The 14,557-nt window shown below is 36.4% G+C and overlaps 1 protein-coding gene across 1 annotated transcript in view; it reads left to right on the forward strand.

Annotated features, from left to right (window-relative positions):
- Positions 1-14,557, forward strand: part of mmp2 (matrix metallopeptidase 2) — a 62,341-nt gene that overhangs the window by 35,584 nt on the left and 12,200 nt on the right. Inside the window, exons 8-9 of the mRNA XM_028809317.2 lie at positions 601-756; positions 2,284-2,410. Coding sequence (XP_028665150.1) covers positions 601-756; positions 2,284-2,410 — 283 coding nt within the window. The remainder of the gene's footprint in view (positions 1-600; positions 757-2,283; positions 2,411-14,557) is intronic.

Consider the following 14,557-nt stretch of genomic DNA (forward strand, 5'->3'; position numbering starts at 1 on the left):
CAAAACTCAAGCCCCCTTGTAAAAACATGACAGTAAAAGAACAGGAACTTCAAAATGATAATAAAACCCACCATTCAATGAATAGTCCATTAAAAAGTTCAAATCTTAAAACATCCTCTTCAGGCTTGTAACTTGCACGTCGCAGGCCATGATTAATTATTTAAAATATTCACAAAGCCATTGACCATCTAACACAATGTCATTTATCATAAGGAAAAATAACCTTTAAACAGCCAGGTTAATTATAGTCACTCATTGTCTAAAGCTCTTATCTGCTTCTTAGAATTTTAGCTTTTAAAACAGAAAAATAATAAACATCACATGTTAAATTGTGTGTTATAAGTCAATAAATGAGTCAATATACACATACTTTCTTAACCTTTTCTAAAATGTCCCCATGCTGCACAATATTTGGGGGTTAAACATAAGACAAATTCTCAACCGGCAACCAGCGTAGTAAATGTCTGTTTATGGTCAGTCCTCATGTTTTATTTGCTTGTGTCGTCTTTAAGGGTTCATTTATTTTTTAATAGGAATGATCTCTAAGAACAGTGTAATTGTCATACTACACATCATCTTTCTTTGTCCCTCTTTATCCAGGCTACAGTATTTTCTTGGTTGCTGCCCATGAATTTGGCCATGCATTAGGCCTGGAGCACTCACAGGACCCAGGGGCATTAATGGCTCCAATCTACACCTACACCAAGAACTTCAAGCTGTCATACGATGACATCAAAGGAATCCAAGAGTTATATGGTAAAACAATAAAAGCGAGTGGCAACTCGCAGGCTGGTGTATCAGTCAATTTTGCCAGTTACCAAAAGAACAATATGAAATCGTCAAAAATAATAATGCCAGAGTGTTTGTAATTATATAAAGCATGTGATCTTAAAGACTAAGCAGTTGAAGATGATTAGACTGGACATGGGGGTCATTTGGTGGAATGGTCTAAGGAATGCAATTTAAACTCTTATTCTCGATTATACTGGTAGTCCTGCATAATGTCCCCCCTTTGTCTGCTTTAATTTCCACTGAAGAGTCTAGTTTTTGGTTTAAATGCAACTCTGAAATTTCTCATTTGTCCCAGGGTAAGTAAATGAGTGTCAACTTTTTAAAGTAATAGGCATTCATCCAGGGCTGGTTCTGCCTTTTTCCAAAATAATACAGCAATGGCCAAAGGTTGAATTTTAAAAATATTTTGTGAACTTTATTTTTATGTGTGATGAGTGACTGCCTAGACAGGTTTCCACTCTGTAAGGATTCCGCACAAACAGAATAAGTTAGAAAACCTTTGTCTTCATTGGACTAATGTAATGCACAAGGTAATAAAGCAACTAAAAACACATATACTTGACCACAACACAAATAGAAAACCAAACATAAATTTGCACATCTGTAAACAGAAGAAACCATACTGTTTTACTTATAATTCACCATATCAGATTTATGTCTTTTTCATAGTGTACATTTTATCAGACGTAAATGCTACGTATTTTCATAGTTAATATAGTTTGTAATTAAAATTGGATTTGCTAATAATCTATTCATAAATATCACTTGCCTTTGGACTTATCTCAAAATACAAAACATCTTCACACTTTAGAACAGTAAAACTGTATTAAATGATATACTGTATATGCACTGAATGCCACTTACTAATTAACTTATACCCCTACCCTTAATCTCTACCGTGTATGTTATAATTACACTTAAACTGATAATCTCAGAAATATATTCAATAGATATTCTGTTTTATAAGTATTACAGTACCATCCACAATAAGTTTCAGGCACCATGCTAGACTTCAATCACACATTTAGTACAGTTAATATAAAATATTGGTGTGTATTACAATGCAACAAAATTTGTTGCTTATCTCCAGAATCCTGAATTCAATATCCAGCCTAGTCTGTTCCACACTGTGAGGAGGTTTGCACATTCTGTCTTTCTGTTCTTCTCGGAAGGTGAGGATGTGCAGGTGGTGACTCTTAATTTGCCATACCCTGTGATGGACTAGTATTCCACACAGGAAGAGTTCCCACATTACTCTCAATGGCCCAAGGATGGGTACCATCTCTCTGCAACCTTGAATCAGATAAGCTGGTAAGAAAATGCATGGATGGATTAAAGGGGTTAAAATGCAGATGCCAGGAACAGATAAATAATTGTCACCTTAATTTTAAAAATATTCTTGAAGTATCTTGGGAAAAACGTAATTACTGGAAAAAATACACTAAAGAAAAATGTTATGCTCAGAAGATGTTCTGAATTTGTCTGCTTTAGGATTCCCAACAGATAAACCACTTCCGCCCACCCAAGGACCTGTTACTCCCATGGACCTCTGTCAGGAGGATATTGTCTTTCAAGCAGTGGCTCAGATCCGTGGAGAAACATTTTTCTTCAAGGATCGGTAAGAAAATTTTTTTTGTTTGCTTTTTCAAATTGCCACTCGACAAACAAAGCTGTGTTTAGTTGGTATCTGGGATCAGTTGCCATTCAGTTTTTCTCCGCAGTTCATCTCTACTCAGTTTCATATTAAAAGTTACAAATGAATGAGTGTGTGAGTGTGGGTGTGGCCCGTGATGCACTGACATCCCATTCAAGTTTAATTTAATATGGCAAATGCTTCTGATAAATTATGCATCCCTGTGACTTTGTTGTGGAAAACGGGTCTTGAATCATTGATTACTGACTGGATTATGGAGTATGTAAATTACAACAGCAATCATGTGCTAATTGTATCTGAGTATGCTGTATTTACCACTGTATACAGTATCTCCTATGATCTATGTACTGCTACTAATTTAAACACTCCCTAAACAATGCAGACTCAGTCAATTTCTAGTTTCTAGTGCCTGGTGAATTTTTTTTATTTAGATCTATTCTATTTGTTGCAGTGGCCTCAATCATTTGTTAATAACGGTCATTCTTTGTTTTTCGAATTGTGCCTTCACTTGAAAAATTCTTCAGTTCCTGTTTCTTCTTCGAGTGACCAAATTCTCCTTTTGTGCTATTTGCCAAAATCACATCAACAAATCTTCTTTAAATAATTACCTCAAAAAAAAAAAAGCTGTAGTATTGGCTTTCCATAGAAAGTTGAATCATTTTATTAACCTCAGAAGGTCAGCTCATGATGGCCAAGAAAGAGAAAAAGAAAATGAAAAATCACAGCTGAATGGAATCATCATTGCCACATCTGTAAGTAGAAACTTGTAGATGAGAGAGAGAATTCGAGAGTGAGAGAGAAAGAGAAAGAAGTCAGCACTGGTAAGGTCAAGATGTGGAGGGGATTAAGTGAAAAGAGTAGTCCGGCAATTTTAGGATGTTAAGGTAGATATTCAGTTGCTTATAGCAATGTCTGTCTGGAAGATTTTCTTTTGGGAAAATACACATACAGTATATTGGCAAATGATAGTCACAGGGTACCACAAACAGCTGAAATGACAGGTCGGCATTTTTTTTTTCTTTTTCATACATTTCATATTTCTCTAAAAACTGAATCTGTGTCAAATGTGTAGGAAAAAACAACATTGATTAGCAATACAAACAGCTATCTGTTTAATCTTCCAATGTAAAAGGTAACTTAACAGTGATGGTGACAACATAATCATAATCTTAATCATAATGACAATCAACACAGAGCCATAAACTATAACTATATACATTAAATTTAGGTCACTGAAATAAACTGAATAGTTCAATATAATTACAGTATCGAAGTATAATGAATATCCTTAAACATTTACACATGATGCCTGTTTCCTTACCCACTTTTGCAAAGAGCACAGCATCTGGTATTTGGTCAAGGAGTTTTTCAATGAGAAGAAGTCTTGAAAGAAGTCTATAGTAAGCAAGATATGAACATAAAGACTTTCATCAGTCAAATCATAGGTGGTGGTGAAAAAAAGAGGAAGATATTTTTCAAGCTTTACTGCAAGTTTACGTGCAACCCATATTGAGAGATACTTATACTTTTGATTAAAACAGCCTTTAGCAATTCATTCAAATCGTACGGCTGCAGTCTTGTTGCTGTGTTGATTGATAAATTTTGTTTTGCTGCATCTGTGTGCTCTGCACTATTCCAGTTGGAGGATTATTATTATTATTGATGTTGTTGCTAGGTTATTACTAACATGTTTTATGCACCATAGTTGTAGTGTTATTTGTAACTTAGTTTCGCAATTTCAACAGAAAAATCTGCACCTATTATACATCTTACCCTTCGAAGGAATTTTTAAATTTTCAGTCAAGAATTTATGATTTAAACCAAACAACTCTTTAAATCACTTGTGTCTTTATTTCCTGAGTGAAGCTAGACTTTACACTGAAAATACAATGATGCAGTTTGGCTGAATGAAACTGATATGGTTTGCTAATCAACTATTTGTATGCTGTAGAGTATGCTTTACAATATAAATTCAGTCATCAGTATTTCCAAAAACATATTACCTTCAAATTAAAGATGAAGCAAAGCATTATATGTAAAATTAAAGGAATCAGATAAATCACACCAACTGCATCATTAAACAGTCTCATATTGGAGAAACATTTTAAACTGCTTTATCGTGGCATAATATAAAAGCATTGCTTGAGACAAATAATTATGTATAGTTTTGTCTGAAAAGACTTTTGACTAATTGACTTTTCCCAGGCAGATGATGAAATACTATACCTCTCTTATGTGTCTATGTTTCATTCATTGTCCAAACGTCTTTATTCAAACAGAATATAATTTTATTTTTAAAACTGATTTAAGTAGGTTGAAAGATCAAAGGATGGAAAAATGTAGTTAACAAGAGAAAGATAAATTATGTCATTGTTAACTGATTTGTATTTGTTTCTGTGCTAAACTCATATAATTTAATGCTACACTCTAAGTTGACAGTGGTTTCTCAGTTATTTTATTTAACAGGTTTACTTTTTGTAAAGCACACGTATTACAAAACAAAACAAAACAAAATAATTTTAAAAAAAGTGTCCAGCCATCAGCAACATGATGATAATGGCTTTCTCTCTTGGTGATGACTAATACTGTATGAAGCCCAGTGCAATGTGGCCAAAGAAGTATTTATTCCTAGGCAACTGAATTCACAAAGGAGTTCCAAGGAAAACATCATCGTAACAAGTATACTTATAATCTACAGACAGGCAAAAATACATTTTTAAATAAACCATTTACTCAGGAAATAATTTAATGGGGCCCCAAATGATTTATGGTGAAAAGCCCAGTCATTTATTTTATTTATAGCTTTATAAACCATGAGCAGAGAGCTTCTATAGGAAGTGTTAATAATGAATAATCCCTCAAGTCTAATATTGTACTTTGCAGTAACTAACTATAAATAAAGCTTAATGAAAACAAAGTACCTCAGTGGATTCCCTCTGTAGAAGTCTTAGGATTAAATTGTAGATAGAAAATAATACCAAAATAAAGTGTATAGTCAAACTAACCAAGTCTAATGACTAGAGGTAAAATGTTTTTAAATACAGCACTACACAGTATAACTGAACAGGATTTGGTTGGACCTGATCCCATTAGGAAGACAAACAATAAAATATTAATATAGATCTATACAGAATGCTGTCCTTTTGTAAATCCTGACTGAAAGCCAGTATCGATAACCTTACAAAAAGTGAAACTATTTCAGAGACCTTAGCTACAGTAAAACTATCTATCCACCCAATTTCTAAATCTATTTTATCCACCACAGAGTTGTAGACTGCCCCAGGAGTATAAGAAGGTACACAGAAACCTACCCTCGAAAGCATACCACACTCTAATGCACTCATACTAAGCTAATCTACTGTCATCAATTAAAGTAATTTACATGTCATTTCAATGAGAGGAAACCAGGATACCTAACAGAAACCCACAGGATTAGAGAGAGAGTGAATACCTGGGGACCTGGGTTCGATTCCCTGGTCCTCCCTGCGTGGAGTTTGCATGTTCTCCCCGTGTCTGCGTGGGTTTCCTCCGGGCGCTCCGGTTTCCTCCCACATTCCAAAGACATGCAGGTTAGGTGGATTGGTGATTCTAAATTGGCCCTAGTGTGTGCGTGGTGTGTGGGTGTGTTTGTGTGTGTGTCCTGCGGTGGGTTGGCACCCTGCCCAGGATTGGTTCCTGCCTTGTGCCCTGTGTTGGCTGGGATTGGCTCCAGCAGACACCCGTGACCCTGTGTTCGGATTCAGCGGGTTGGAAAATGGATGGATGGATGGATGAATATACACTACACAGACAGTGTGAATGCATGAAGCTGTAAGGCATGGCACTAGCTGCAAAAGTGCGCCACTGTGTTACTACAATAAGTCTGTCTCACTGTATAAATAAATGTAGTGTATGATACTGATTTGACTTTGAAAAATGCCACACATAAAACTGGAATAATTTGTTGTTATTATTTCCTTAAGACTGAGATGCCTGTTGGTAAATATAGTTTATTTTAATAGCATTTCTCTGTATCTCTATATCGAGCTGCCCTGTGGGACATCCTGAGGGTTTGCAGGATCCCCTCAAGGTTGCTGGATATCATGACCGGCCCATACACTTGTACTGTGAGTGCTGTGCAGAGTGGAGGCAGAACCTCTGTGTTTTTCCCAGTTGATTCTGGGGTTTGTCAGGGGTGTGTTCTTGTTTCTACTCTGTTCAATGCTTGTATGGACTGGGTGTTGAGCAAGGTTGTGGGGACCAGCGGCTGTGGGGCATCTGTTGGTGAAGAAAGATTCACGGATCTTGACTTTACTAACGATGCTGTGATCTTCACAGAGTCAATGAAGGCTCTTATCGGGGCTCTCGAGAGACTGAGCGAGGAGTCTGAGTGTCCGGGCTTGCGAGTGTCCTGGATAAAAACCAAGATCCAGGCTTTTAATGACATCTTGGGCACAGGCATCAGCAGTGTGTCTGTTTGCGGAGAGAGTGTCAACCTCATCGAGAGGTTTACTTACCTCGGCAGTGACATTCATGTCTCTGGTGACTCTTCCTATGAAGGAAGGCATTGGAAAGCCCAGACTTATGGTGATTGGTGCTGGGGCACTGTGTGCTGTGCGGGACTTGGCAAGTGTAAATACTGTAAATAAACACGTGTGTTGGACTTATTGGTGTCTGTCTGTCTGTGTCCGGGCTGAACTCCCACAATATCCTAAAGGGAAAAAGAACAGTTCAGAGACATAAGTGTTAAAAGATAGATTAATGGAAAAGGCAACATCTAAATTGTGTAAGAGTAAAATCAAGTTTAAAGTTGACAGTATTTTGTTGCTGTCCACACTGAGATAGGTTAACTCATTCTTGTTATCATCAGCAACACCCTACAGCCCTTCTTGGGGAACATCCACATGTCCCCATGGTAGTCAAGAGATATATTGTAGGTCTTCCAGCATATTGGTCATTTATCAACCCCCTCCCCCACCAAGTTCACCTCCAAGGAAGGTGTCCTAGTACCATCCTAAATACGGTATATGCCCAAACTACCTTACATGGCATCTCAACTAGTTGACTCTCTGCTCTCTATTGCCGAGCACTTCAACCTTTTATGGGAGTCATCCCAGCAACCTTGTGCAATAAATTAATTTTTGCTGCTCATTCTCAGTCACGTTCTATCAGTTACTATACAGAGGTCATGACCCTTGGATGGAGATGTAGACCAACTGCTCAATCAACAGCTTCATCCAATTCACCAACATAGTCTGGTAGTGCCTTTGTAGAAATGCATCTGGTGCACTGATGTTTCATGATTTTACAATCATCTTTATTCTCATTTTGGAATAACACTGCATTGTACTTGAACTTCTTCATCTGAAGGATGCACAATCTTTAGCTTCAAGTAAGATCACATTTTTTCCAGGAAGGGACCGTAACCTCTGATTTAGAATTGCTAATTCTCATCTCAACCACATCACACTTAGCTAAGTGCCATTCTGTTATTCACCAGTAATCAAAGTCTGATGAGGCCATGTAATTAGAAACATAGCTGTTAGGCTGACCGTGAAAATCATGAGCAGTTGAGGACACTATATGAACCCAATCCGGAGTCCAGCCTCCACACTGAACAGTCTTAATGTAATAGTAAGTATGTGAACACATGTTCTGCTGTACAAATATAGCAACTGAATGGCAGTAGCCCCAGAACCCCATACTCTTGTAGAACCTTCCAAAGATGCTGTGGGCATCCACATGTAGGCAGGATTAACAAATGCCCAACACCTTCAAATATCTGTGCAAGGACAAATACAGTAGTTGATCCACTGTTCAAAGGCCAGAAAATACATTGCACATTATGAAGATGAGGTTCATGTATTGGTGGAGTTGACATAGGTTTTGTAAGTGGTATAAGGAGAGTTTCTCCATTGGTAGTTAGAAAACGCCCTCTTGCCCCATTTTCTAGAAATGTGGTCTACTATCCAAGCTTGCCAGTCCCAAGGCACTACTCCTGCCTTCCACACAATTTCCACACAATACCCAGCCCTTTATAATTTCAGCTACATAGCCTTTTAATCACCCCAGTGATTTTAATTACAGAGATAGACCCTAGTCCCCAACCAATGCTTCTGGTAACGCCTTCCACCATGGGGTGTATCCAAAAGGAGTTCATTCAGATGCTAATAACCCTCGGCTGAGGATCACAGTTGGTTTACCAGAACCTGCTTGATGTTGTTTGAAAGGCATTCTCCATGGTCTCACTAATTTCCGCCCATAAACAGGCTACCATTTTTATGCCTCTCAGTAACATCAGGAGCCCCGACTGTTAATATTTCAGAGGCCAGTTTCTTCAAGTTTATAGCTTCCTTTACTATAGGTGTCCATCACTAGGGTCCATGGATTGCTACCATAAAAGACCCTAATAGCCTTCTGGCCATAGCTCCTTCCAACTTCTTCAACTACTAAGGTCTTGAACAATGTCCATTCAGATTATACGTCTCTAACTTCTGCTGAGATATGGGATAATCTCTTCCTGAAGGGATAGCTGAGCTCATTCTGTACAGATGCATATTAAGAAAAGCTAGTCATCAAGTCTTCATGAGTTCACAGTTCAGCATCCTTCTTTACTCAAGTGTTGATTATGTGTTGATTATTGTTCCATGTATTTCTGTTACTCCACATTTGGCTGTTGAAGTATCTTAGGTAGGACTACAAAGTCAAGCATGAATCCAATGTCTCTTAAAAGACTGGCTACTCTGAATAATTGATCAGTGCATACACGTAAACAGTTAAAGATTTTCCTCTTTGCAATTCAGAGTCACATTGAGGCAACCTTCTTGTCCATCAGAGTAAACTTGAACTTTACTGCAACCAGGATGGGCAGAGAATTACTTCCTAGGAATGCTGTGTGATGCAAGATATAATCATGACTTCTCTAAACAGACCAAATCGCATTTGTAAAAGTTCCACCAATTTACAGAACCTAAATGCTTTACCTCAGTGAAACAGCAAACTAATGAGACAATTGAAGAAGTGTCTTCAGGTTTGATTGAAAAATACAGAGGAGTGTCACCCACATAGTGTACAAATCAAAATGAATGATAGTTTCAAATTGAATCTCCTAATAGTATTATAAAGAGAAAACAGTATATGTCCCCATTTGCAGAGCCCTGAGGGATACCATATCTGCCTTCATGCAGGAATGATGGAGTACTGTCATTAGATTTGTGTACATATTGAAAATAGTTTGATATGTATGAGCAGTGCCTGACTGCCTAAAATAATTATCAAGCCTCTGTAAGAGAATGAAATGTCTCACACTATCAAGAGCAGTGCTTACATACAAAGGCATACTTGTTTTTACATTTTGCAATTAACGATATTAGTATATTACTAACAATACAAGTTAAGGCACTTTCTGCATCATGATCAGTAAAGGCAAACTGAAACATTACAGACTGAATGTTTATTGTGACATTGAAAGTGCAAGGTTATTTTTCATGCACTTTAGAAAGAAAATGTACAGTACGTCTGAAATTTGTCACAAACAGTTCCTAAATTAGTTAAACGTTGTTCTACATATGTTTGATACATTTAAAATTCCTTCCTTCTTAATATAGGATCCTAGCTTCTCAGTATTCTTGTAACAACAAACAGTAGGCTGAACTGCTTCATAAAAATGTTTTTTGTTAAATAATAATGTACACTAGGCTTTTGGGATTGAATCCATAATCTTGGACAACTATAAAGTGCTTAACACTGACATTTATACAGTCATCATAATACTATAATGTGTCATCTACTTAGCAACATCATAGAAATTGTCTGCAACTGAAAATGACAACAACCATGAGGGAACAACATGGTGTCAAGGGGAGAAAAAATAAGACATTTTAGAAGAGCATTATTTATTTTTACAATTATTAAAATTGATTTGAAATACAAAATTATTATGACCAGTGGATTCCTTGGTCTCTAAAATCTCAAACAATGTGAAAAGAACATTTGGAGACCAGGGAACTGTCAAAGTTTTTCAAACACCCCACCCATACCCCATTAGTTAAGATCTGGGGCTATTTGAGTGCTTCTGATACAATTTTAGGGATTTTTGATGTCTTTTGGACTTTTTTCATTTTTCTATTTGCTTTCTAACCCTGAAACTCTGTAATGCTCTCTAATGTTTTTGATAAAAAGAGAAAAGACAAGAGAAAGAAATAACTTAACTTTTTTTTAGTGCTTGGTATCTTCTTTAATTTTTTGTGATCTGAGTAGGAGCTCCAATAAATATCTAGTGTAGAGATTGTTGCTTAATTCTGTTGATTTAGAAAGACATGAGGCCATATTGTATTTATTTGTGTTTCACTGTCCTGCTGACCCACTAAAGCAGTTACTCTCTTTGCCTTGAAATATCTGATTTTTGGAATCTTGTTTTCATTGATATGTTTTCTACATTTTATTGAACAGTATTAAATAATTGTTTAGGATCCTTAAAAAGAAAACCTTTTTGATTTTTTGGCTGTACTATACAGATTTGGGGGACAGTCAGTAGTCAAGGGTGATAAATGTAAAATGATAAATGTAAAAATAGAAAGCAGTTAGTATTATGCTTAAACCAACTTCCTATAATGCCCTAGGATACCTGGTAATTGTTAAATTATAAGAATAATTTTACAATAGAGGTTGAAGCAGATATGTGCATAGTCCCATGTTGCACTTAATGACAGTAATATTCAGCAGGCAATGATAGCTATTTTTTCCCATAATTTAATTGTAGATGCTGTATCCTACATTCTGGGCACAGAAACATTTAACTGTATAGCCCAGTAATGTTTTATTGGTGTCTATGAGTAGTCTCCTCTCTTGTGGCAAATAAGAGTATGGCTGCTATTGATCATAATTTTTTTTCCCGTAATGAATTCTCTAATTAAAAAAACAATTGAGTAGAGAAGATAATTGTGTACTGTAAAAGTCTGTATAAAGCCATATACTGTATACATCTTCCCAGAAGAAGTTAGGTGAGCAGCACTAAGTCATGTACATAGTATGTGAATTTCCCCTTGGGGATTAATAAAGTCTATCTATCTATCTATCTATCTATCTATCTATCTATCTATCTATCTATCTATCTATCTATCTATCTATCTATCTATCTATCTATCTCTCTCTCTATCTGCCAATTATGTCTTGCTTAGAAAGATAGCAAAGTAATTAAAAATTAGTTACATTTATTGATATTCATTGCAGATGCAAACTTTATTAATGATACAAAGAGGCTCATATGTGAACAAAGACTAGTGACAGTAAAATACACAAAGATTTTTCCACAGTATGCCAATATAAAAAATAGGAAATTAGAGCAGAATGGAGATGGGTTACAAATACCTTTATAGTTGAATATAGTTATGCTCTCAATTAAGAACAATTTTAAAAATTTACCTTAATCAGTTTTATTCAGACTCTGGTGCTTGTCAAACAGTTGTGAAATGTGAGAGTTTGAAAAAGTTGATTGTAGACTGGTAAAACATGCCAATTGTGAAATCTTACCATGTGCTGCCATGATGGTATAATGGCTCTCACTGCTTCTAATCCACAAGGTTTGATTTCCAGTCCTATCAAAGAATATGTGGAGTTTTCACATTTATCTGGTTGTGTGTCAGTAATCCTCAAGTAGTTCTGCCCAAAGACAAGACTGGTAGATTAACTGGCAGCTACAAATAGGTCTTAGTATGAGTGTGTCTTGTTATGGACTGGTATCCCTTCTAGTGTTTAAAATCTTGATTTATCTACTCACCAGTCTTGGCCTAAAAGGACTCGCAATTTTTAAAATATATCTACATACTGTTTATATCATTGTTGATTTACTGGTTACCATTACTTTGCAATAGGGAGCCCTGTCTGCACAGTGTGTCGTAAATTGATCAAAGACTTTGGGCAAGCCCACGGTAAACGTATTTAAAAACAGGAATGTAGTTTTTGTCCAATAGACCTTTTTGTTTATCTGCTTCCTCTAATGCTCACTTTTGTTGTAAGTCTTCTAGAAGATCATCTCAGACTAACTCTTGCCATAATTGAACCCAACGTTTTCAAACTACAGCAATGTCTTTTTTGCCATTTCTCTAAGTTTTTTAAAAGCAGGATTTCCCATCCACTTCTACACAGCATTGCCGAGTTCTAATTACCAGCAACATTTTAATCATTCGGTAATTATCAGTTAAGTGAGGGTGAATTAAAATATCGCAAGGGGTTGTCTTTAAATAACCATTCGTCTCCACACTTTCCTATTCATAATTAGAACTGTATTCATAATCATAAACTCTAAATGGAAACATTTTTCAGTACTGTTTCAATGTAATAGTGATAATGTGTTTATGTTACAAGTTGCATATCCTGTTCAGAAAACTATTTTTATAAATTTCACATTCTTTGTCACAAGTTGCATTTCAGCTATTTACTTTGATAGATATGTGTTACTTTAATTAAAAACTCTTATTAAATTCAGTGAACCCTTTTTAAAATGTTGTATACATGATGGATTGAAGTAGATTATTGCCAACATTCTATTTCTTTCTGGAAGAAAATGAATATTGCAGCTGTGACAAAAGCATAAAAGCACACTTACAAGAAATGCCCTTTGTTTAAATATTCATGTGCTCTCCACAGTATTGAGAAGTTTCTTTCCAGAAACAAAAATGTGAATTAGAACAGATGTCTGTACTGTTGACCTACCAAAAGACCTGGAAAGAACTGACAGTTTGACAAGTTGTCTATTATTAAGAAAAGATAAGGGAAACAGCCTGAGGTTTTAGCTTTGCTTTGTTATGATAAAACAGTGGTTCTTCAGAACGCAATTTTGACTTTTCCTAGAGTTACAACAAAACGTGACATGAAGCAATATCTAGATATTCCTTTTGTTGTTTAAATATTTGGTGACCTACTGTAACACTCGGCCTAATGAACATAGCTGCTTTCACTATTAGCACATAAAATTACAGTTAAGCATGAGGGTATTAAAGGGGTAAGGGTAAGTATCAGTTTGAAATTACAAATGAAAGAGAACTGCATTTTGGTCTAAAAAATTAAAGTGTATATCTAAACTAGTACAGCAACAACAATATTTTAGTTGTCTTTACCTGTTCTTACTCTGGGTGGATTGTTGCCTCCAAATTATCTTCCTTTGATACAGCCAATTTCCTATTAAGTGAATTATATATGTTCTGTCTAAGTGTTTATTTATTTCAAGAAATGCAGTAGAGACAGTAAATGATTAATAATAAAAAGTTTACAAAGACTTTGTGCTCAGATTGGAAAGCTGAAGTCCAATCAAACACTTTTTTAATTTTTAGAGGTGACAGAGATTAGCAAACATCTAGATAAGTAGAATTAAAATTAATTAGTCAATAAGTACACGGTGGCACAGTGGTAGTGCTGCTGCCTCGCAGTTAGGAGACCCGGGTTCGCTTCCTGGGTCCTCCCTGCGTGGAGTTTGCATTTTCTCCCTCACGTCTGCGTGGGTTTCCTCCGGGTGCTCCGGTTTCCTCCCCAGTCCAAAGACATGCAGGTTAGGTGGACTGGCGATTCTAAATTCTCCCTAGTGTATGCTTGCTGTGTGTCCTGCGGTGGGTTGGCACCCTGCCTGGGATTAGTTCCTGCCTTGTGCCCTGTGTCGGCTGGGATTGGCTCCTGCAGATCCCCGTGGCTCTGTGTTAGGATTCAGCGGGTTGGAAAATGGATGGATAGTCAATCAGTAGGTCAGAGGTCTGTTACACGTGAAGCCAAACAATCTTTTGTTAAAATCAAAATGCAAAACAACGCCAAAGTCTAAAAGTATCATAAGCAGCTTTGTTTATGTTCAATCATGGCAAGGTCTTAATGTTCAAATACTTTGTTGAGTTCTCTCCCAGTGTAATTATGCCAACATCACATGTTGCTTGGGTGCAATCCACACTGCCCAGCAGCATGCTGTGCCCACAGCCACAAAATGACAGGGCCCATTGAGAAACACAGGTAACAAAAAATATTTTTAAAAAGAGAAAAAAAAATGAATAATGTCTGCAAACAAGACAAACTACACAGATGTTTCTTGCATTCCTAATAACAGAACATCCATGGTGGTGGATTACCTTGTGAGTCCTGATTCTAGATTAC

Source organism: Erpetoichthys calabaricus, chromosome 9 (genome assembly GCF_900747795.2).
Source record: "Erpetoichthys calabaricus chromosome 9, fErpCal1.3, whole genome shotgun sequence".
Lineage (NCBI taxonomy): Eukaryota > Metazoa > Chordata > Cladistia > Polypteriformes > Polypteridae > Erpetoichthys > Erpetoichthys calabaricus.